Source organism: Lygodium microphyllum, chromosome 14, assembly GCF_053477565.2.
Source record: "Lygodium microphyllum isolate KBCC chromosome 14, Lygodium_microphyllum_v1.1.10, whole genome shotgun sequence".
Classification (NCBI taxonomy): Eukaryota; Viridiplantae; Streptophyta; class Polypodiopsida; order Schizaeales; family Lygodiaceae; genus Lygodium; species Lygodium microphyllum.
Genome location: NC_141148.1, coordinates 150,787,780 through 150,812,339, shown reverse-complemented (window position 1 = coordinate 150,812,339; position 24,560 = coordinate 150,787,780). Strand labels below are relative to the sequence as shown.

At 45.5% G+C, this 24,560-nt stretch overlaps 1 protein-coding gene across 4 annotated transcripts in view; it reads left to right on the top strand.

The window, feature by feature from the left end:
* LOC148026234 (phosphoinositide phospholipase C 6-like) overlaps positions 1-24,284 on the top strand; it is a 43,527-nt gene extending 19,243 nt beyond the window's left edge. For all 4 annotated transcript variants that reach the window (XM_087693526.1, XM_087693528.1, XM_087693527.1 and 1 more), the window contains exon 10: positions 23,399-24,284. In XM_087693526.1, coding sequence (XP_087549652.1) covers positions 23,399-23,601 — 203 coding nt within the window. In that variant the 3' untranslated portion in view covers positions 23,602-24,284. The remainder of the gene's footprint in view (positions 1-23,398) is intronic.
* Positions 24,285-24,560: the final 276 nt, after the last annotated feature.

Sequence of the window (24,560 nt, the reverse complement as noted above, 5' to 3'; positions counted from 1 at the left end):
CAACAGGTAATGCCTGAATTTCTTTACCGCGAATACCATGGCCAATCCTTTCCTTTCCATCGTAGAATAGTTCATCTCGGTCTCTGTGAGCTGCCTGTTGGCAAAACTCACCGGGTAGTCTAGATTATGTTCACCCGGCTGGCATAGCACGGCTCCGATAGCAAACTTAGAGACGTCTATGTATACATGAAACGCTATGTTCCAGTCTGGGGCTCGTAAAATTAGTGCAGTAGTGAGAGCCTTTTTCAATTCCTCATATGCGCGCTGGCATTCCTCAGTCCACTCGAACACTATTAACAGCTTGTACAATGGTCTAGCAATTAGTGCGTAATTTAGTACAAAGCGTCGATAATATCCCGTGTGTCCTAAGAAGCACTGAACTCCCTTGTAGTTATCGGGTGGTGGTAAATCCACAATGACTCTGACTTTAGAAAAGTCAGTGGCAATGCCGTTCTTTGACACTACGTACCCTAAGATGTATCCATGTTTCACCTAGAACTGGCACTTTAAGGGGTTCAAGGAGAGATAATATAAGCGGCACCGTTCAAAGACTGCCTGGAGTTTGTTTAAGTGGTCGATCCAGGTCGAATGGATACACAGATCGTCGACAAAGACCTCTAACTCCTTGCGAAGCATGTCTTTAAGGATGGTGCACATGAGGCGTTGGAAAGTGGCAGGGGCATTGGTCAACCCAAAGGGCATGACTATGTACGCAAAGACACCCCACTCAGTGGCAGAGGCGGTCTTGTGCCTGTCTGCAGGATGTACTTGCACCTAGTTGTATCCCGAGAAGCCATCCAGGAAACTGTAGGCTTTCTTGCCTGCCACCCTCTCAAGCATGTGCTCGGTATACGGCAAGGGATAGTTGTCTCTCTTTGTAGCAGCGTTCACCTTCTTATAATTGATGCATACTCGAATTTTGCCATTCTTCTTCATCACAATGACTATGGGTGATACCCAGTCCGTGTGCTCAATTTCGTAGATGAATCCAGCTCTCATCAGCTTGTCGATTTTCTCTTTGACAGCATGAGCGTGTTTTGGATTCATGGGGTACGGTCGCTGCTTGACCGGCGTTGTGTCCGACGTCATGGGTATGTTGTGAGTCACAACACTCGGATCTACCCCCCGTAGCTCTTCTAAGGACCAGGCAAATACGTCTATGTACTCCCGCAAGAGAGCAACAAGACTCAACTCTTCTTCACTAGTCAAGTCATCGGCAATGAACACTGGTCGGGGTCTCTTCCCTTCCAGGGCTAGGTTTACCTCCTTGACCTTGGCTGGTCCTTCGATTGGTTTGCTCGTCCGTCCTTGACGCTTGGCACCTGGCAAAACCACTACCCTATCCCCTTTTTTGAATTTAGTGAAGTGTTTAGGGAGGTCCTGCGGCTTTCGCTGCTCTTCTGATCGTGCATCCTTGGGGTACTTTGCCCTATCCTGCTTTGATCGTCTGCGTCTTAGGTGGACGGGTAAGTCCCCCTTGATGCGTCTAGTCATGGGCGGCCTAGGGATCTCTGGGTCGCTAACCGAAGTAACTTCCGATTCAGAGTCAAAACCCTTCATATTCGTTGGAAGAGGTGGTCTCCCCTAGTGGCCGCAATTCGGATGGCGATTCAGTTCTAAGTATTGATGTCGTCCCTGATTGGGCTAGGCCTGCTTGCTCAAGGTCTATGGCCCCCATACATTTCAACCACGCACGATCACATTTCATGCGCATGACTCCTTGCTCCAATCTAAGGGTCTACCTTTTCTGCGGCTTGGCGTCTACTCGTATTTGCTCAATCTCTCGTCCTTCAGTGTCGTACTCTATGGTATCCACTTCACCCTCGCTTCCATCACTGAAGGATTGACAGTCTTCGTATTCATCGTAGAAATCCTTGTCATTTGATTGCCCATCGTCTCCTAGGGCTTGGTATGCCCCGGGTCGGTCTGGAATCAGGGCCCAGTTATACATGAGGTTCAGCTCGTGCACCCTAGTCCATCGCCACTTAGGATCCTCTAAAAGATCCTGGAGCGGTTTGAAGTTGGCAGCCAGGTTGCCCGCTAGCTGGTCCGCTAGGTATTCCAGTACCCCCTGGAGTTCCCTTTTGTTGGATGGCACTTGGAAGGTAACAGGCTTAGGCCTACCATGGAGGCTTGCTGCCATCATGTAGATGGGTGTAGAGAGTGCTTCGTTTGTCTTGCCGATTGTTTTGATGCCTTGCTCATACGCCTCATGTTCTGAGAACGGCAGGTCAATCGTAGCGAGAATGTGCATCCAATCCCGCTCATCCTCTGGGCATGTGATGTACTTAGTCAAGGGCCCATAGGGCTTCCTGACCTGAGTGTTCCCTTTGAGCATAGCAGAGATGGCATCTAGGTCGACTGGTGAGGTCTTCCAAGTGTCCATCTCTATTCTTACGGCGACAGTTCTATTGCCAAGGAAGATCAAGCTGTTGCCCCAATCTTCTATGACTCTAGCGTTGCGCATCCAGGGTCGGCCTAATAGGACATCGTAGTCCACTCCCTTCATGACTATAAAGTCGACAGAGAATGGGACACCTGCGATCTTCACTGGCCAATTCTTCAGGACCCCGAATGGCTTCACTCTCATACCGTTTGCTAGTGTGACATTAAACCGAGCAGCTTCGACAGGCGGGTTTTCCCAAGTCTGCAGCATTGCGTGGCTAAGCACACTAACCCCGGCTCCCGTGTCTACAATTCCCTTCCTTGTTGTGTCACCCAGGGCTAGGACCGCCGGCAGGACTGCGTACATCTCAGAGCCTTCCCAAAAGGCGTTGACGTGCAAGGATTTAGGCACGGAGTGCAGTGTCAGACTTGGCAATTGCGTTTCTGCATCCTGGTCTTGAGGGTCTGCCGTGACCTGCTCTTGTGATCCCTCGACCCACTGCTTAAGGTCCTGCCATAGGGTAGGGTGCTGCCTAAGCAGATCTCCCAGGCTAAGTGTTACAGGGGTGGTCAAGAGGTGGTTAGACACTCTTCCTTCCTTTAGCCCTGGCTGCCCGGACCAATGGCTGCGGCTGATTTGCGGCTCTGTTGCGTCTAGACTTGGTCTCAGGGGCACTGCTCGTGGCTTAGTGGCTTCGGCCGACTTAGGTTGAGGCGGTGACATTGGCGTGCTCACGCTGGAGAGGTCGTCGATCTCATCCTTTGTGATGGGTTCAACATCTGTGAGATGCTATTGAGCCTCCCTCACCCACTCCCTCACCTTTTCTATGGCCTCTAATTGTCGCTTTGGATGAGGGTATTCCCCTATCTTAGCGCTTCCCTTTTCAGCTGTCTTAGGGGCTGAAGTTGCTGCCTCCGCGTTTGAGACTTTCCTTCCAGTAGGTAAAGACGTCGCACTCTCGGTCTTCAATGCGACCTTAGCTTCCGATCTCTTCTTTTTCCGCCTGCGGCTTTTCTTTCCTATTGAGGCAACGTCAATATTGCTAGGTCCTGGCGGAGAGATGCCGGCCTGCTTCGTTTGGGCTCGGGTCATAACTCGCAAGGGAATAGGTGTGGCTTCCTCGTCGGGGTTTTCGACACCAAACAGCCCCAATGGGACGGATGGCACATTAGCTGAGCTAGAGGGCGGCTTCCGCTTTGGGCAGTCTATGAAAAGATGGGTGATTCCGCACTCTGTGCACCTTTGGTCAGCCTTGTCCCTGCTTTGTTGCTCTCTTTCAGGGCAGCATGATGAGACATGACCGGGGTGGCCGCAAGTCCAACAAGTGACTGGATCCTGTGGCTGCCCTCCTAGGCCTTTACCCCGTCCTCGTCCTAACGCCATCACCGGCACGGGTCGATAACCCATGAGGACCACGTTGCCCTCGTCGTCATGCGAGACATAAGGGCATATGTAGGTCTCTTCGTCACTAGGCTCCTCCATGTAGTGTATTGGTGCGTCGCTCGGTGGGTGGGTCACATAAGGACCAGGCGGTCTAGGAATGCCGGTAGGATTTATGTCCATTCTAGGGACAACTGGTTTCATATCGTTAGGCGCGGGCAGAGCCAATGGGGCTCCCCTTCCGAAGAATGGCTGCGGCCTGTTAGCTAGATAAGGCTAGCCGTAGGGCTGCGAGTATGGAAGTCTTCGTGGTAGTCTGCAATGTGCGGCATCGTGGCTGAACCTACCGCAGTTAGGGCAAGGTCTCGACCTAGGGTCTTGACACTCGGCTGGCAAGTGGTTTCCGCCATAGTACACGCACTGGATGTGCGGGCGTGTTGGTCGTCTCAACATGTCGTGTATCTTGGCTAATTCCATCTTGACCTCAGCCAAGCCTTGGTCTGTCTCGGTGGCCTTCCCCTTATCTTGGGGTGATGGGTTTGACCGTTCACTAGAGGTTGATGTTCTCTCCAAGCTTCGCGGGTTAGTCTCTTCTAGAGTTGAGCTCCTAGAGCTTCGCTCTCTCAGCTGGTCATCAACTCTGATGGCCTCCTCAAAAACTCTAGCCACTACGTCCCGCTGCAAGCTTGAATTGCCTGCCAATGCCTTATACAGCTCCTCGTTTCTGATTCCGCTGATGAATACAGTTGAAACTGCTCTGTCATTCGGTCGCTCGCCTAGAGGGATTCTCTTAAAGAGACTCCTCACATGGGTCACGTAGTCGCGGATATCCTCCTTCTCTTTCTGCTTGACATTCATCAAGCGTACTAGCAGGTTATCGGAGTATCTGGGCTTGGCGAACCTCTTGACAAAGAGATCCTTGAGATTACTGAAGTTGGCTCGCTCCACGGCATCCAGGCTTGTGTACCATGCCCTACCCTTGTCGCCTAAACAAAGCCCGAATGCTTGCGAACGTTGGGTCTGGTCGTTGAGACCGTTGGCTTCACAGACCTGCTCAAATGCTCGACAAAGCTGTATGGGTCGTCATGCGGCTGGTACTTGTCGAGTTGTTTGGCCACAATCGGTATTTTGGCCTGGCTCTTTGAGCCCTGGTTTGCCCCTAATCCTGCAAGTAGAGATGTCGCTAGTGCAGTGGCACTCTGCTCTACTGCGGTATTATCGAGCAGCCGTTTCATGAGGAGCTCGCTCAGCGTCAAGTCTCCCTTTAGTGCTCTCTCATGGTCTGTTCAGTTCCGGCCAGCCAAGTTCAGCACTCGTTGCACCTCATGCAGCTCCATGCTTTGCCTTTGGCTCCTAGCCTGTTGATCCCTATTGTAATCAGCTATGCCTTGCAATGCCTTGCGGGCTAGCCTTCTCTCCTCCTCTAGGTCTGCAATGATTGCATCTGCTGTCCTGCCCCAGTGCTCGTACCGGGCATGCGCGTCGTAGCTGCTCACCATCTGCTGTATAGCATCTGGGAATACACTCAAATCAAGCTCCTCATTAGACCGATGGTCTGAGCCTTCTTCCATCATGGTCGAATTCTGGAGCCCCGCTGTGTTGTTAATTAGGTTGAATAGTCGTGACGGATCCTCGTCGCTGGCGCTCCTTGCTTGGTTCTACCCTGCGCTTCGCGTGTTTGTCTATGTCTTGGGTCTGCTCCTATTGGTGGGTTCCTTGAGCGACTTATCTGAGTGAGTTCCTTCGATTATTGAATACAAACCTCAATTTATGGTCATTAGGTGAGTGTGTTGTTCCTCGTGCACTTGTGCCCAATCAGGCTTTCAGTTTCCTTAAGTGTACTTCAAGTGCAAAAATTCAATGTGAGTGTAGCAAGCAATTTCTCGGCGCCTCACTCACTCTCGCTCGTTTCTAGCCTGATAGGCTTATAGGTCCATTTTCCGGCCGTTTAGTCAGGGTTTAGGGTTCCTTGTATGTGTCCTTGTTTGCTTCCGATCGATCAGGTCTTTGTGGTTCAGCGGCTCGCGTCCTAATCCTTGGGTCCCTCAACTGTCTACTACCCACTGCTAAGCGGCTGTGCACTACAATTTCTCTTATTCAGTGTGCCAGAATCAAGTTCTGAACGCCCGAAGGGTTTCGACAAGTTGCGCTAATGCGTGTTTGTCGGGTCGGGTTAAATTTCTGACAGATTTGACAAAAAGTTGCATTCAGACCAACTGGTCCGAATTGCAGGGTCTGAGTGAGTCATTCGGACGGGCCGAATGGCACAGGGTCAAGGGCTGAATCTCCAGATCTGGCTAGGACAATTTTTATTCGGACAGGCTGAATGGCAGGTTCGGACAGGATAATTCGGATGGGTCGAACCGCAGTTGGCAGAGGGCCGAATCCCGGGTATGGCCGAGTTCCGAATTTGGAACTCGGACGGGCCGAACGGCGCAAGGCCGAATGTGCCACGTGGTCAAAAAGTTCTGGCTCAGACGGTCCGAGTGGGGTTACTTGGATGGGTTGACTCGGACGGTCCGAGTGCCGACTAGGGTTCCGAGCCGAGTGGCCGAATGGCAAGGGGCCAAGGGCCGATTCTGGGACTCGGCCCAGAGGCAACCTCTCGGACGGGCCGAACGCGGCGCGACAGAGACAGCGCGATATCGATTTCGATCGATTCTTGGGATTTACACAATCATACCAAGCACAACCCTCCAGATCCTATCTAGGGGGATTAAGGGAGGGATTCATATACCTGAATGGGTCGGTGAGTGCATCGGTGATGCGATCGAATCACACGGCCTAGGGCTCTCTAGCTCTCTCTCTCTCTCTCACACACACTAAAATGGCACAAATGAGCTCTCTTTTGGCCTCCTGGCTCTTATATGCCTTCCCAGCTGTGGCGTTGACGCCCCCAATCACTCTTTTGTCGATCTTAGTCCTCATTAGCGAGCATTTTTTGCATTTTGCACGATTTTCTCCCTGTTTTTGCCTTGTTTTGAAACAGTGAACCCTACCCTTTTCCGGTTCGATTTCCTAACTCTAACCTACGCTAAATGCAACAAATATTGAAGGCAAAAAATTGAAATAGATCCTCCATGCTTTCCAATCATCAAACAACCAAAATATCCCAAAATACTTGTTCCGAAGATTAAAAGCACCCAACTTCCTACCTATCTCAAGCTCCATTTCGGGGATGAATACCCTACTTCGATGCTCGATGTGAGGCGCGCAAGTGCTCAAGCTTGAATCCGTTGGTCTCGGCAACGGAACCAAAATGTGGGAGCTTTCGCTCAACCGCCAAGACCCACGGACCGCTTATTGTTCAAGTGTTCCAAGCGAGCTCTAATGGCTATCTCTCACCTAGCCGACACGCCGTCGATGCTACGAGTGTTGTGAGCTTACCTTGATGCCCGATCGAGTACCCTTCTCTCTCTTGCACTCCGGTAGCTCCACGATTCTTGACACTAGCTCAAGCATCCTCAAGCCTCCTCCATCTCCAAGATCCATCCTCCATAGCCGCGCACATAAGAGAAGAGAAGAGAAGAGAAGGGAAGAAGAGAAGAGGAGATGGTGAAGAGCTTCACCCTCTTGATTTCTCACTCTCACACACTCTCACTCCCTCACACTCTCACACTCCCTCTCTCAAGAGCACACACAAGCAAGAAGGAGAGAAGAAGAGAGGAAGAAGAAGACTCTTTTTGCCACACACCAAAGAATGAGCTTCTCATTCACTTTTCAACTTTATATACAAAACCCTAAATCCCTTTTGGGCGGTCATCCCCTTTTTCCTCTTTTACATGGCCGGCCGTAGCCTAGGCCCTTTTTCCCATTTCCCACCATTCTAATTTATCCTATTCCCACTAATGCATACACTTTGCACAGGAGCGAGCCTGGCACTCTTTTACACAGATTTGGGGGCACTTCCGCATTTAAATGGTGCACCTTTTCCTCTTTCGTTGCCATGGCCCAACACCGAAGCCTCTTGAGGGTCGTGTCCGAACATTTGAATTTTTCAGGGATTGGTTGCCAGTCAAGGCGCCTTTTTCTGCTTTTGCGCCTTTTTTGCTATTTTTCCTTCTTCCTAGTTTCCGCTCCTTTGTGTTGCGGTAACGCGGTCGGAAACACGGTAACAATGAATGAAGTGTTGGCCTATTTATAGGCTTGAGTTGTCTAGGTTGGCGCACCACTAAGGGGGTGTCCACTGAAGAAGTAACTAAAATGTGGACACCAACCCTTTTTGGGGCTGTGAATGCGAAACCCTAAATGAAGTGTGTAAACCGAAGAAGTGGTTTCTCAACACCCCTCTTAGGCCCAAGAGGGATGACGAAAGAGCAGAGCGAAGAGAGATATGAAGAAGATGTAGAGGATCCTAGAGATCCAAGATTTCCACTTGAAAGGGAACTTGTTGTAGTAAGGAACAATAGACGAGATGAACTGTAGAACCTGACTCCACCTCGGGAGAGAAGCCACTAGCTTTGTAACTCCATGTTGGAAGGAATTCGAAGGCCTCATCTCACCAAGTCATTGCTAATCCTCCACGGCCCCGATCTAGGTGGTATTTGAAGATCTTTCGAATCAATAGGAGAAATGACTACTCGAAGATAGCTAGCCCCAAAGAGTAAACGGTGGGTGAAGAGCCCCCTTCGAAGCTAAAGAAGTAGGAGCCCCCTCTAAGGGCAAAGAGAGTACATTCCCCTCAGAATCCCCCTTTGCGAGAGAGGGAATCTAAAAACTCATGGATCAGGGAATCCGAATCATCTGATGACAAAGTGCTGTTGGTTGTGTTGAAGAAGGTATTTGGGGTGTCGAAGATGTCAAAGAACTCCCAGAGGTGGCCTTATGAACATGAGTAGGCGAGGGTGGGGAAAGGCGAAGGGTGGGCAGCAGTCGATGTCTCTCAATCGAGTGGACTACAGAGCAAAACGCAATCCTCTGGGCAGCGGGGTATCAAAGTTATCATTGGAAGGCGAAGGATAGATGTCGATGGGAGAAAAATCGCAGTCCTCTGATGCTGTCGGAGATAAGGAAGATGATTACCAGCTATTGAGGGAGCGAAGCGCAGTCCTCGGATGCCAGGAAGATGGCTTGGGCAGCAAATGTAAATCCCAGAATGTATCAGAGCTGTTAAACATAGGGAGAGCAGCCTAGATGCCGATGCCAAGTACCGGATGATGACACAAGATGATGGAGGATCTCCTAGGCTATAAAACGCAAATTCTTGGGGCTAGATGAGCTGATGCCAGGGATGAAGCATGTGAAGCCAAGCAGGAGAGTGTGACTCTAGGTAGTTTGATAATGATGCCAAGCAAGGAAAGGCCTCGAGATAGCCAAACACAAGAATGACTGTCGCCTGATGGGAGAAAAAGCCGATGGCTAGTGTGAATGCTGACACCAGACAAAAAGAAGCTCCAAAATGCAAAACATGATTGGCCTATTTATAGGCACGAGTTGTTTAGAAAGGTGGCACACCATTGAGTGGGTACCCACTAAAAAAATTGACCAAAATGTCTAGCAAATATACATCCTATCCAATCTAGCCCAATATTGGGATGTTGAAGAGAATGTAATGTAAATTTAGGCTTAAAAGGATGGATGCAAGACCATAGATATTTTATTATTGATGAAGCTACCAAAGCATCCTAGGCTTGGTGATGGGGACCATAATGGGATTAGTAGAGTTGACTGTACTGAATGTTACATGTATTGAAGTCATCCACCACAAACCAGAGACAAGCCATAGATAAGCACCCCAAGTACCTTCCAAAGTTGATGATGATCCTAAGCTACATTGAGTGCATATACTCCCACTAACCATAGAACCTCGCCCTCATACAAAATCTGTTTCAATCATCTTGATGAGACAATGATGGCTGCAATAAAGAATGAAGAGTCAACATAACCCTAGATCTATGAGAAGCATGACTATTGAAGAAAACAATATAATCCTTATATACAAAGATGGTATCCACCATTGAGTGTTGCTTGTGTTCCACTACATAAAATACATCCCAATTACTAGCAAAAATAGTCCTCCACATCTTATATTGTTGACTATTGGATGAAACGCCCTTTACATTCCATAACATTAGCTTCATGATATGTAGGCGAATAAAAGATGTTGCAATGCTCTCTCTTCTGCAGTCGTAAGACTTGCATGCCTCGAACCTCTCCATCTCACTTTGAAAGACATCCACAAGGTTTGCCCTCTGCATAGCAGCAACTATTGTTTGAGAAGGATACTATTGCTAGTGATTATGAAGAGTATCCCTTGAAATAAGCAACCTTTTCCAACCATACAATCCCAATGTAGAATCAAAAGTACTTTTGTTGGCCACACCCATGTGTGACCTCCTAAAGAGGCTTAGAATAAAATCCTTTGTCTCACAACTATAAAAGTCTAAGTAACGTTGGTTGGGATTGGATGCAATGGAGTTGAATGTGATTCTTGATGTGCATGGCACATCACCAAAGACACCCAAGGAGTTTTCTTTGTGTCTTGTTCCTGAGAGGTATGACAGGGTTCACCCTTAAGCCTAGGGTTATGCAAATCCATTTGTGCATTTTGCCCAAGAGAAGACACATACTATTATTGAGACAAAACTTGAGGCTCATGCACTTACACAAGCACATTACCTTAGAATCCCCTCAAGTGCTACGGTGTCTCAAGGTCATGTTTGCATTTTGATGTAAAGTGACCCAATAACAAATCTAGTGCTGGGGTAAAGGTCAATAGCCAAGATCCGGGTAAGAACCCCTTGTATAAGTACACAATGTATAGTCATATATAAGTAAAGATATCAAAGAATAAGGGTACCATTCATTATAACCACTAAACTCTCTTGTGTGCTTCTCTCTCTCAACCCACTTGCACTCTATAGCTTCTACCTTGCATCCCACCATTGCTTCTCTCTAAACTAGTATCAAAGTGGTGTTCATGGGAGCTCATGCTTCAAGCGAGAGGTGCAAGGAGTTAAGCTTCGTTACGAAGTCGAGGATTCAAGCTTCTCTTGCAATATTCATGCTTGCTATCTGCATCTTCAAAGAGTTACTATTCTCACTACTGAGCTCCACATTAAACATGCGTTTTGGCTTCAGGAACCACTAAGGCTCGATTCAAGGGCTTGCATAGTCCGATTTGGTTGCATTCGGGCAGCTATTAGTGGCTGGAATTAAAGCAAAATAGCTTGGTTTTGGACACTTGGAAAGAGGTTTTGGTATATGCTTTTGATGTATGCAACCACAAGACTTGCTTAAGCAAGGGAGCAGCTTGTCATTTGTAAGCAAGGGACCTACTTATGTGATTAGCTAGGGGTTTAAGCGAGGGGCTCAAGCAAGGTCTTTGAGTTTGTAATAGAGAAGAGAAGAAGACTACTCCATTTGACCAGATTGAAAACATAATGAAGGCCTCCCTAGTTTGATGCCACCTGTTGTAATATCGTCCCTATTTCTTTATGATAAGCTGTTTGAAGCCTTAATCCATTAAACCTAAGGCTTCAAATCTTTTGGATTAAGCCATGTTCACACTGGGTGACCCCTAAAGTACTTCTCGGCTTTCATGTTGACATCGGTATCGACAAATGTATCATTTTGTATTTGTTGTATCATGCTTGTATTGAAATGATTATGTTGGTTGTATTTAAAATGTAAAGATAGTTTGTGTGCACTTGATTTGCGGTGGCTATTTAATGCTTGAAAAATATGAAAAATAGCCAAAAAATACAAGAAATTCATATGCCTTCGGAAATGTTGGAATATTAGGTTTGCAATGGTTTTGGGCTAGTTTGATGTTGCTTCATCTGTTGCTTGTGGCTTTGCAAGACAATCGAATTGCAATTGGTTGATCTCTTTTGAGCTTGCAAGTGGGCACACCTTAGAATTTTGGGATGCATGCCATATTGTAGTCATTATTGCTTCTTCATCTACTTTAAAAGTGCATTATTAAATATTAAAAGAAAAAGGGAGTACCATTTTTTTAAATTTAAAAGATCATATCTATAATGTATTGGTTTAGAAGAAGCATATAAAGCCAATCAAATATAATGGTGTTTATGTATGACTTCTATGAGAAAGAAAGTACTACTTCATAGGTTCATCGAGTTAAAAAGTCATTGATCTTTGCATGGAAGAGAGGTCTTCTAGGTCTAACCTGTCACAATATGATTGAAAGCAAACTAGAGAGGTAGTAGGGTTTGCAGGGAGAAACACAGTGTGTATAGCAAACACTGAGAGAGAAGAGAAACTCAACAAACACTGAAGATGATGATGATGAATGATGAATCACTAAATCATGTTGATATAGTGGAGCCGAAGCTTTGAAGACAACTGCACTGTCTTGTTTGAACCAGGCGGCAGCACTTGTAGGGAATTTGCACAGTGAAGGGAGCAAAATGCAGTCCTTCGATAGTAGCATAGCGAAGGTAAATGTTATAGGTGAAAGACAACTGTTGAGGGAGCGAAACGCAGTCCTCTAGTGCCGTCAGAGTCAAGAAAGAGGATCACTAGCTCAAAGACCTACATCTGAAAGATAAGGACCAACAAGACAGCCTGTGAGATGAGGGAATCTGACCTCAAATGGGTCAGGAACTGCAAAACACAGTCTAGATGAAGTAGCAAGTGCATGTGGGAGGTAGTGGCGATGTCGGGGAGGGTCAGATTGCAAAACACAGCCAAGAATGATGGTGCCTGTTGGAGGACATGGTTGCTTGATGGAGCAGCACCCAAATGCAGCTTTTAGAGTAAAACACAAATGTCTAGATGTTGTGGAAGTTGATGCCAATAGGGAAGACAGGTGATGAAGACAGGGTGTCTAGTGTAGGGTAAGGTAGAGACCATGAACTGCAATGTTCTCCAAGTGGGATGTGAGCAACAGTGGAGAGAGATGGAAGGGAGAGACAGAACGTCCAAAGGAATGAATATGGGATGATGAATGGGTGGAGTCAGTGCCATATTTATAGGCGCAGATTGTCTCGATTGGTGCCGAGTGAAGTCTTTCGAGTACCATCCCAACTCTTGTAGGAGGCACCCAAAAAGCCTTTTTTGGGGTTGTAAATGGAAATAAACAATAGGAATGAAGGAGAGAAAATGTATTGAATGACTTGTTTTCTCAACATAACCATCTCAATAAGTTTAATACTATTTTCAAGCAATTAACATCACATAAGATTATTTTGCATGATTTAGTTAAGGCTATATTCTTATTGATCACCTTGCCTAAGAGTTGAGACACTTTCAAAATCTCCATTAGTAACTTTGCATCTATAGATAATCTTAGGAGTACTAATGTTGAGAGAAAATTGCTTACCAAGGAGATGAATCAAAAGAACAATATAGGTTCTTTGAGCTCTAGTGCACTTATTGTGAGAGGAAGGTCAAATGCGAGGGGGAACTTTCGTGATAAAAGCAAGTCTAAGAGTAAGTCTCATAGCAAGAAGGGGAATGCTTTTTTCATAAGAAGGGACATATAAAGAAGGATTGCTATAAATGGAAGAACAAGCAAAATGACAAAAAGCATGGTAAGGATGATGGCAAAAAGAAAGAGAACTCCAAAAGGCAAAGATAGAAGAGGGTAATGCATGTAGCTATGATGATGGAGATTTCTTGTATGAATCCCCTTTTTGGTGATATATTGTTGGTTGCTATGGATAATTGCATGTCAGAAAATTTGATTTTAGACTTACGAGCACATTCCATGTCACTCCTCATAGAGAGTGGTTCATTACTTATGATCCTAGGAAACAGGGGTTAGTCCATCTTAGTAATAACTATGTGTATAGCATTGTTGGTATAGGGGATGTACATTTGTCATTGCCTAATGGATGTTTTTTTGTCTTGTGGAATGAACCAAGAGTCCAATTAGTATTGGACAACTTGGTGATTATGGTTATAGAGTGATCTTTAGAGATCATGTATTGAAAATCTGCAAAGGGTCTCTTATTGTTGCCAAAGGGTATAACTTTGGTACTTTGTGTCTTTCTATGTTTTTGAGATTAAAGACCATGTTGTAGCTATCATTGAACAACCATTATTGTTTGGGACACAATAGTCGCTGGAATGAAAGCTTTGTGTCACTTGGATTATCTTTCATGTTTGAACTTTTCTAATCTTGGTTTTTGTGAGCATTATCTTTTTGGTAAACAAACTAAAATGCCTCATAAAAGAGGTGATGGTATTAGAAAATAAGAGCTCTTGGATTTAGTTCATAGTGATTTGTATGGGCCTATACCTATGGCCTCATTGGGTGGAGTTTTATATTTTGTCACTTTCATAGATGATGCTACTAGGAAGGTTTGGGCTTACCCTCTTCGTAAGAAAAATGTACTTTTAGAAAATTAGAAAATTAGCCAACCAACTTTCTATAACGGGTAGCGTTTGCCAAAGGAGAATCGGAATGGGCTATGGCCTTCCAGTTCGGATCCATGGGGGTTGTAATAGACTTGCATCCCTCCATCTCATACGCAGTCAAGAGCTCCTGCACGTACCGCTATTGGGAGATAAAGGTCCCCCTCGAAGTCTCATAGATCTCATGATCTAGAAAGAAGTGAAGAAGTTCCATATCCATCATCTTGAACTTCTCATGAAGTGCTCCCTTCGTCTGCTCGACCATTTGGGCATGGTCACTTGTCACAATCAAGTCGTTCACATAAAGGACAAACAGTGCACGACCTCCACCTGAGGTGTGGACATAAAGTTTTGGGTCGATCGTGGAATGCTGATACCGCAATCTCTCTTGGAGGAACGAGTCAATCTTCTCATTCCAAGCACGGGGAGCCTGCTTAAGGTTATAGAGGGCCTTCCTCAACCTGTACACCTTACCATCAGAAGACCTGAAGCCTAGAGGTTGCTCAACATAGATCTCCTCCTTCAACTCCCCATTCGAGAAGGTAGACTTGACATTCAGTTGATAGACTAGCCATCTTCTATGGCTAGCCAAGGCAAGAACTACACAAATGGTAGCCATCCGAGCTGTAGGGGAAAAAGTATCATGGAAATCAATGTCTGGGCAATGTGTAAAACCTTTAGCAACAAGGCGGGCCTTGTGCTTGTCCAATGTGTCATCACTATGGTACTTGGGCTTGAAGACCCATTTGACTCCAATTACCTTTTTATGAGAAGACTTAGGCACAAGGTACCAAGTGCTGTTTCTCTCAATCAACTCCAGCTCTTGCTCCATCGCTCTCCGGCAATGATCATGCTGTAAAGCCTCCTTACGGAGTGGGCTCCCGATCCTGCATGGCATGAGTTATCAAACAGTAATTAGTGTACACAAGCTCGGTGTAATGAGCTTGGTTCCTCTGAGAATGTCACGGGTCTTCTTGCGTCTTCCACTCCTCAGGGACCACCTCAATCCCTGCGTCACGAAGAGTGTTACGTGCCCAATGAGGAGGAGGCCAGATCTCTTCTCGTTGCTCTCCATCTGTTGAAGTCTTTGGAATGTCCACTGATTGTTGGGGCTCAATCGGAGAGTCCGGTGGTAGAGAACTAAGCTCCTCATCCGAAGAAGAATTCTCAAGAGGTACGGGCTCTAAAGGTCCAATCATCGATTAGGAATATGGATTGCAATAGCCACAGCCGCAGCCCATAGACACTGAGGTGTCTATCTATGCTCCATCATGGTATGGGCCATCTCGATCACATTGTGATTCTTTCGCTCCAATATGCCATTCTCCTGAGGGGTGTTTGTGTTGGCATACTCCCCGTGGATACCATGATGTATATAAAATTGAGCAAGCTCATTAGAAATAAATTCTCCGCCCTTATCCGATCGTAAGGTCTTCAGTTTCTAGCCAGATTAGTTCTCCTCAAAGAGAACCAATCCGTAAAGTTGGAGAAAGCCTCCAACTTCAACTTCAAAAAATAAGCCCATGTCATCCTGTTGTAACCATCCACAATTAGCATGAAATACAAGCTCCCTTTAAGGGACTCTGTCCTCATTGGTCCACAAAGATCGGTAGAAATAATCTCCAAGGGTGCTGAAAACCGTCTTGAAGCCTTGTTGGGAATAGCATCACGAGTTTGCTTCCCACGGATGCAAGATACACACGGCTGTTGGCTCACCACAATATTCGACAAACCTTGAACAAGCTGTCCCTTAGACGCCTTTCGAAGGTAATCATAGTTGAGGTGGCCAAACCGAGCATGCCAAAGCTCGAACTGTGTCTGAGAAATAAGAAGAAGAGAAGTCAAGGTAGAAGAAGACCGCAACTTGTAGAGTTCACTCTCCTCATAACCTGAAGCAAGGACTTGTCTCGATTAACGATCAAGAATTTGAAAGGAATCCACATCAAACTCGACCAAGAGCCCGAGGGCACAAATGTTGTACACTGAAAGCAGATGGTATCCCAAGGCCGGCAAATAAAGCACCTCGGATGTATGGGCGCCACCCTGCCTATCTGTAATAAGATGCATGTTACCCTATCCTTGAATAGGGATAGAAGAACTATCATCAATGAGAATTTGCCTATGTGAATGCCGCAAATGAGCAACACCTGTGCTGTAGGAGTCATGTGCCGGGATGCACCATTGTCAACAATCCACTCCCAAGTGTGTGGGACTGTCAACGCAGCATCAGAGGCCTTCAGGTTTGACGCCTCAACCACCTCCAAGTGGAGGAAAGCAGCTGATGAGGAAGCAACCATCGCGTTGGAATCCTTTGAAAATTTTCTTCTTCTTCTCCTTTTTCTTCTTCTCCTGTTGGGGCAGTCCTTCCAGTGACGTGTCTTACAAATGTGATAGGTGGACTTCTTTTCCTTATCCTTCTTTGATTTGTCCTCCTTCTTTTGGTCCTTTCCCTTTTGAGAGAACTGACCTATCAATGCCTTTGATTTAGAAGCATTGGTCCCTTTTAATTGCTCCTCTTGGTCCAAGGCCATAGGAACCAACTCCTCCCAACGAAGAGTCTCCGACCACCTTGAGGCAATCAAGGGGGAATAAAAACCACTGAAACAAGGCAATAATTGTGAAAGGAGTTATCGCCATGTCTTCAGAAGTGATCACCTTCATTGTGTTCTATACTTGCATCACAAGCTGACTCAGCTTGTTGATATGCTTCCACATAGAAGATGACTTGTTGACACTCATGGTTCTCATCTACGCTTCCAAAGAAACTCGTTTCATGATGGTCATTTGATTATACATCCGATCAAGCTCTAGCCATATCTCTCGAGCCATTGTCAAATGCTCTATATAGGAGATCACAGGTGTAGTGCATGAGAGAAATAAAAATGAGTGGATGCGAGCATTTAGTTTGTCCCAATGTGCTCGAGCCTTTGCCAACTCCAACTTATCACTTGTAGAGAGTTTGGACTCGTCTCTTGAAGGAAGATGGTGGATAGCCTCTATAACAAACTCTATAAAATCATAGGACTCCAGAATGGCAAGCATCATAACACGCTAGATGTGGTAGTTCTTGCCATCGAGCTTTGATCTGATGGAAGAGCCGGTAACATGGGCACCTTCTGGTCCATGATCACGTGAAACTTTGTCTCGGCCTCAGAAGGCATCTTCACCTAAAATGCCTGCAAAAAATACAAAAAGCAGCTCCCTATGATTATGAAAACATAGCCTGCTAGGGCTCTTCGTTGCTCCTCCTGCTTCTTCACCTGCCGAAGGCGATGAAAAGGTAAAATCTGCACTTGAAGGCCCAAAACACAGCCTTCTTCCTTCTCAAACAGGAAAAATCAGCAGTAGCTTCAGCAACTTTACTCCTTTCTTGCATGCCCATGATTGCCTCAACCTCGTTCTGATGATAGCCCTCTTGCTCGCCCTTGAACGTTGAAAACACAGCTTTGTGTCAGGCTGAAATCTCCTCTTCATGTAGTCAGACTTAATCAGTCCTTCAATGCTTTGATACCATGCTAGAGTGAAGCGGTGCAGAAGCGTATGACCAAGACTGAGAGTGAATAGAGGGAGGGAAGAGAGAGAGAGAAAGAGACAATGGAACACATAAAATTTGCAATGAAGAATGCTGTATAAGGAAGCAGATATGTACACAGGCGCAAAGTGTATATTTGTGTATATCTTCACCTCGAAGATCTCACGGGCTATAAACCTCGAAGTATGTGCGACAGTCTCCATGATCAACAATCTGAAAACTTGTGATTAGAATATATAAAAGTGTGTGGAGGTCGGGTAGAATAAATGGCCCAAAAGAAATGCTAAAAATAATGCAGGTCAGTTGCATTAAATGCAGTCGACAGGTGGTGGGTCTTCAGGGGAAGACATGGCGACTGGACCCCTATGTTTTCTGGAAGGAGCTCAAGGAGTGGCGCCTTTGGATCTGGGAGGGCAGACCACTTGATGAGCTGGAGTGGGATCGAGGAGAGTGGCTATGGCTGGCCTTTGCAGTCGCCAAAAAGCCACCCAGGTTCCTAGAGTACACTGCCAGGATTGGCAGACATGTACTGATGCAAGAGGATACGGACTGGGCGCCATCACGCAGCAAGCATTGGGCGGAGCACAGCATCATGGAGCGCTTCCGACAAACTTTCTGGTGCCGTCCATGGGATAGCTGGAGGCCGAGGAGGGTGTCGTACTTCTTATGGCTGGTGGCACATGGAGGTTTGGCGGTGGGAAGTTGGCTTGGCTAAATGCAGGAGGGAGGCTGTAAGCGCTGCACCTAGCAGCCTTTGGAAACCCCAAAGCACTGCCTTTGGTCATGTGAGGAGGCACAACTCGTGTGGAGAGGAGCATGCCGTATCCTTTGACGTATAGCACCCAGCCTTGGGTGTATCTCATGGGGAGCTTTCTGTTGGCAGGCAGTCGGCCAAGGACTTCACCTTTTGTATAAGGCCGGGATGCAGGACACGATATTCATGATCGAGGCAGGGTCGTGCGCAGTGGTCGGTCTAGAGGCTCTACCCATCCGCCAGGTATTGGAATCCACAGCAGACCGCTCAATCAGAGGTATGGGAGATCACAGGGAGTCTTATTGGATGGCATATATGGAAGGCGTGGTGCCAGGAGGCTTTCGGCGGAGATTGACTTTCTGCACCTGCGACCTTAGTAGAGCTCTGGACCTCCATCATCCACTCCCTCTGCGGACGATGGGTTCAGGTGCAAGGCGAGTCTAGGGCTTGTCAGGAGCTCCGTGGTCACTTCATGCGTACTTGGGGCGGCCAGGGTCTGTTCTTTGTGATGCAGGCAGGCAACCCCATTTGGCGATATACCTTCTCCCCCCCCCCTTCCCCCACATGGCTTCTTGCCCCCATCCCTCCTAGATCGCAGGCTTGTATACATGATGTATTGGTGACTTTGCATCAGCTCTAGCTAGTCTATTGAGCATGAGCACTCTGTTGTAATCAGTTTTTTTGAGTAATATAATCAGCCACATTTTACTTACAAAAATAAATAAATAAATGCAGCCGAGGCATAGAAACTGGCCGACTGCTCGTATTGTGCCATGTGGCATCTGCGATGACGGCAACCTGCTGTGCCTGCTGACGTCACTTGCTGTTGCCTCAGCCTTTTTTTGATGGTAGCTCTCTTGCTCGCCCTTGAACACTGAAAATGCAGCTTTGTGTTGCGCTGAAATCTCCTCTTTAGGTAGTCCACGCTTAGTCAGTCGCTTTGATACCATGTTAGAGTGAAGCAATGCAAAAGCGTATGACCAAGACTGAGAGTGAATACAAAGAGAGAAAGAGACAATGAAACATAGAAAATTTGCAATGAAGAATGCTGTATAAGGGAGCAGATATGTACACAGGGGCAGAGTGTATGTTTGCGTACGTCTCCACCTTGAAGATGTCCATAGGGTTCGTACCTAGCATTGGAGAAAAGTAGTACTGTGGAAGTGATGTGTAATCCGAGCCAGGTTCCACTTGCAGATGGCTGATCCATAGTGGAGGTTCCAAAGGTCCTACAAGATCATTAGTTTTGTGCACCGAATCTTAAGGAGAAAACTTAGGTATACCTTCAACCACTTGCTGAGCCCTATGCAAGGGCAAAAATTTGATATGGTCTATGGACTCCATGGTAGTTTGATGATTCTCTGCCCATGCTAAATCAGGCAGTAGTAAGCTGGAAGGCCCACTCCTAATCGTTTCTATTCATGTTTGGATGTGGAGACCGGAGCGGTGTTGTGAATGTGTTTGAAGTCATTTGACCCTTTTGTTGTTACTGCTTTTATGAATGAGCTTTCTGATCAAAGGCCAAGGTTTCTCAGAGAGTACCTAGTTTTAATACCATGTGAAGAAATGCTCTAAACGCAAAAAAGCACAAAACCAATCGTATGACAAAGCACAAACTGATAAACTCAGAACACAGTTAGGATTAGGGTTAGGGTAACTCAGAGACAGTGAATACAATGAATAATAAAGTGAATGAATAATGAATATACAATGCTCATGTAGCAAACACACTATGCAGTGAATATTGAAACCTTGAACTCTCGTATCTCTGGGATCAAGGCAGAAGTTATGAGTTGTAGAGTGTGTTGTACTTGGAATGGATTCCGAATCGCAGCAAACGTCTCTGTGTCGAACACCAGCAATGTAGCCAAAGAAGGTTGGATCTAATGTAGACGGTAGTGCAGGAGAGATAAAGACTAAAAATGTAGGTACTTGAGGAGAGAAAATTTGGACGAAAGCTGTTAGGTGCAAACACATCAGATAGAGGTGAGAGAATGTTAGGACAACAACCAGAAATTGAAAACGCAACATTCAAAGGAGAGAGAATATCAGGGCGACAGTTCTAAGCTGATGGCGACAGCACCAGATGTTGACATCAGTATCAAATGCAGTAGCAAATTGTAGGTGACAGCTCTAGGATACCAAGCAATAGTTGCAAACAGGTAGTGAAGGCTGAAATCAAGTGCCGGATGGTAGCAAATGGTCGGGGAAAGTTCTGATCATGATGTCCTTTGCGAACGGGGTGTGGGCAGCAGAGATATGGCTCTCAAAACCTACAAGAATGAGATTGAGAAAGAGTGGTGGGCTGCATGCCTATTTATAGAAAGTTTGGGGCACCCAAATTAGGGTTTTACATGTGGGACACACTCAACACTAGGGAGCGGTCTCATAAGTTGGATGCCTTTATACGGTCTTAGGGTACACTAGGAGTGAGACTCATTATTACCTATACTCTAGGAAGGTTATAGAAAGCAGCCTTATGATTTTGATTCTCTATTTGGATGATATGTTGATTGTTGGGAAGTTAATCATGGATATGGATGCACTAAAGAAAAGGTTCTATGAGACCTTTGACATGAAGGATTGGGGAAATGCCAATCACATTCTTGGCATGCATATTATGCAGGATAGAGACAAAAAGATACTCTATTTGTCTTGAAAGAAATAATTGTGAGGGTATTGGAGTGTTTCAATATAGAGAGGGAAAAGGCAACCGGTGTTCAATAGCCTCCATATTTGAAACTTAGTCAAGAGGATAACTTCAAGTCATATGAGCAGAAGGTTGAAATGGCGAAGGGTCTTTATACATCGATAATTGGTAGCTTGATGTATGCTATGGTTACTACACACCCAAACATTACCTATGGATTGGGAGTAATTAGCAGGTATATAACAAACCTTGGTAAGAAGCATTAGGAGGCAGTAAAGAGTATCATGAGATACTTGAATGGCACTAGAGTTATGTGCATATGCTTTTAAAGGAATGCTGCATCTATTCTTGTATATGTAGATGCTGATTTTGGAGGGAGTGTAAACTCTAGCAGGTCTAGTACAGATTTTGTCTTTACTTTCATAGGTGATGTAGTCTCTTGGGTCTCTCAATTGCAACTCTATATAGCTTTATCCCACCTCTGAGGTTTGTAAGAAAGCTATAGAGATTATTCATATAGTGGGAGACTTGGGCATTGCAGGAGAAGTGCCCACACTGCACTATACTAGTCAAAGTGTCATTCAATTGGCATGGAACCCCGTCTTTCATGCAAAGACAACATATTGAGATGAAGTGTCACTTCATCAGGGAGGTGCTTGAGGACAAGTGCATTGAGCTTGTCGAGGTTCACATGATGATAACCCTATAGATTTTCTCATGAAGAGTTTACTTTCTAAGCGCTTTGCATACTACAAAGTGTTGCCCGGCATTAAATAGTATCTTTACTTTCTTCTTATACTCCCATAAAAGTGCACTGGCCTTTAAGTGGGAGGTTGTCGGGGTAAAGGCCAATGGCCAATAGCCGGGCGAGTACCTCTTGTATAAGTACACAATGTATAGTCATATATAAGTGAAGATAACTAAGAATAAGGGTACCATTCGTTGTTGCACCCACTAAACTCTCGTGTGCTTCTCTCTCAACCCTCTCGTACTCCATAGTTTCTACCTTGCATACCATATTGCTTCTATCTCAACTAGGAACCTCAAAACGGATTTTGGTGGAACTAGGTTTGCCTGCATTCCACAATAGGTAAGCTTTGCTTTTCTATTTTTGGATGCCAAGCAAGGCTCCACCAAAACTGATCCCAATGAGTGCAAGACTGGAGGAAGGAGACGCCAAAGATGCAAAGGAAAGTTCACCTCTTCCACCCAATGGGATAGCCCTATCTAAGAAAATATTGGAAATTTTCCATGGGTTGCCGTGGAATAACATGAAACAGTTTGTCCGCCGTCCAAGAATAATGGAATGTGTTGCATGATATGAGCATGAGCTTCCGAGGTGTGAAACAGGATATTGAAGAACCCTTTAGGCCCATCATAAATTCCTTAACAAGGGGAGCACACCTGTCCATTTTCAATGTCATTATGCAAATTATGATGTGAAATCAAGGCCTCTAGCCACACCCAAATATCGGCATGAGGGGAGTTCGGCCTGTGAAATAGAACAAGGCAGCAATCTCATGGAAGGCTGCAATTTGCTGGAGCAACATCTCTCTCTCTCTCTCTCTCTCTCTCTCTCGCGGGTGCACGCATGGGCACATGACAGCATCCCTCTCATGTGAATCAGTGTGCAGGTGATGATGATAACTGTGCTGCTGAAATGGAAGTTGGCAGCTGCACTGGTATTGGTGGCTGTGACTAGACAGGGTGCAAAGGAGGAATGCAAACAGAGTCTCCTCTTAATGTGTAGGGCCTTGCCAAGAAACTCACATAATAGTATCTCAATATGGGTGAAGAATTATCAAGCTTGGTACTATTTACATGTTTATTTAGCTTCAGGGCTCTTCCGTTCACATGGGAAAGTAAACAAAAAGGAATGGTCTTTTTAGGAACAAGGAGCGTGTTTGATACTACCAGTATGCTCGACTATCCATTAGTAACGCAAGATCTCACCTCAGTAAATGAAAGGCTAATGATTGTATAATATGACCTCAATCATCTCAGCCTTCACCGAAAATTTTAAACTATCCCTCCAAAGTTTGCAACTTACTAGTGTTAGTGAAGTTATTACCTATCTGTGTTTAGGAATGCATTAAAATGTGACAGACCTTAGTGAAAATTTCACCTTGTTGATCACTTTCATCGTCTTGCTTTTCTCTCTCTTCCCTGTCTTCACGGCAGTTTTTCCGGCGAGCAGTTCCTTGTTTGCAAGTGAATTACTATTTGATAAGCACTCAAGCTACAAGATTGCTGTTGTATACACAATACATCTGCAAGTTGATTAGTTTTTTATGACCACTTATCATGTCACAACTGGTAAGTCATGCAAACTGCTGTTGTATAAATACATATTTGACTACGTTTGCCTTGCAGTGCCAGAAATGGCAGTATTGCGTTTTGAAGTCTGGGAGCACGACAGACTGCAGCGGGATGATTTTGTTGGCCAGGCATGTTTTTTTGTCGGAGAGATGAAGAGTGGTATCCGGTCCATCCCTCTGAGATCCCGACACGGGGAGCCTTTACGATCCAAGCTTTTGTGCTGGATACAAAAGGAGGTGTTGGAACCAGACAGTTGAAAGCTCTCATGCAATGTTCTGGCCTACGATGTGGTAAAGCTGTAAAATATGTGTTAGGAGAAAATGAGGCATGGCACCAATGCATTTCTCCGTCAGTGGTGGCATCCTGTGCTGTACAATACTTTCAGGGAATGCTGGGGTGAACCATTGAAAAGAGGCGGTATAAACATCTGAAGAGAAGCAGTTACAGGAAGGGAAATGCGAACAAGCAATATGTTTCTCTCCTCTAATGTTACCAGTTTTGCATTGGAATCCCGTATTGGGGAGCACTCCACTTCTTTGAGAGGGGTAAGGAATGATGGTGCTATTAACAATAACGACAGGCAGCAACAGTATTCCATAACAATGCTAGTGGTAGTAAGTTTAATCTCAGTAGCAGAATAGCTGCTGCTTTCATTATTGGCCAGCCTGTGATAGTAGAGGAAGCATCAGTAGTTATCACTGTTGCTGCTGTCTGATAAGAGGGCTTTTGCTCAGTTTCTAGACTCTTGCTTAACTGCTCCATTGGAGCTCGTGTGAAACCTCTCTAAAGCTATTACAGAGGCAGCAACATCAGTAATGTTGATAGAATTGTGTTTGCACAAAACCATCCTTTAATGGAAATTTTCCCAGCAAGATTTCTGAAAACCAATTGAAATTTAAGTTTGTATTGATGGAAACCGACTATTTTTTGGACATTCACATTTCAGGCTCTTCCTTTTTTCCATTGAATGTGTGTGTGTGTTTTGCGAACACTGAGTAACCCTTAAAGAGACGAGGAATGAGGGAATCATGGCACAAATCTAATGTAGTAATTAATCATCGTTAATATACTGTGAAAATGCAATATCTATACTTAAACCTCCCTTCTACTTGTCAATTTCATATCCAATAAATGCATAATCACATACTACAAGCGGTAAAATCACAATAGAATTATAATAAAATTCTTCTAAAGTTTTCAAAAGCTTCATGGATAC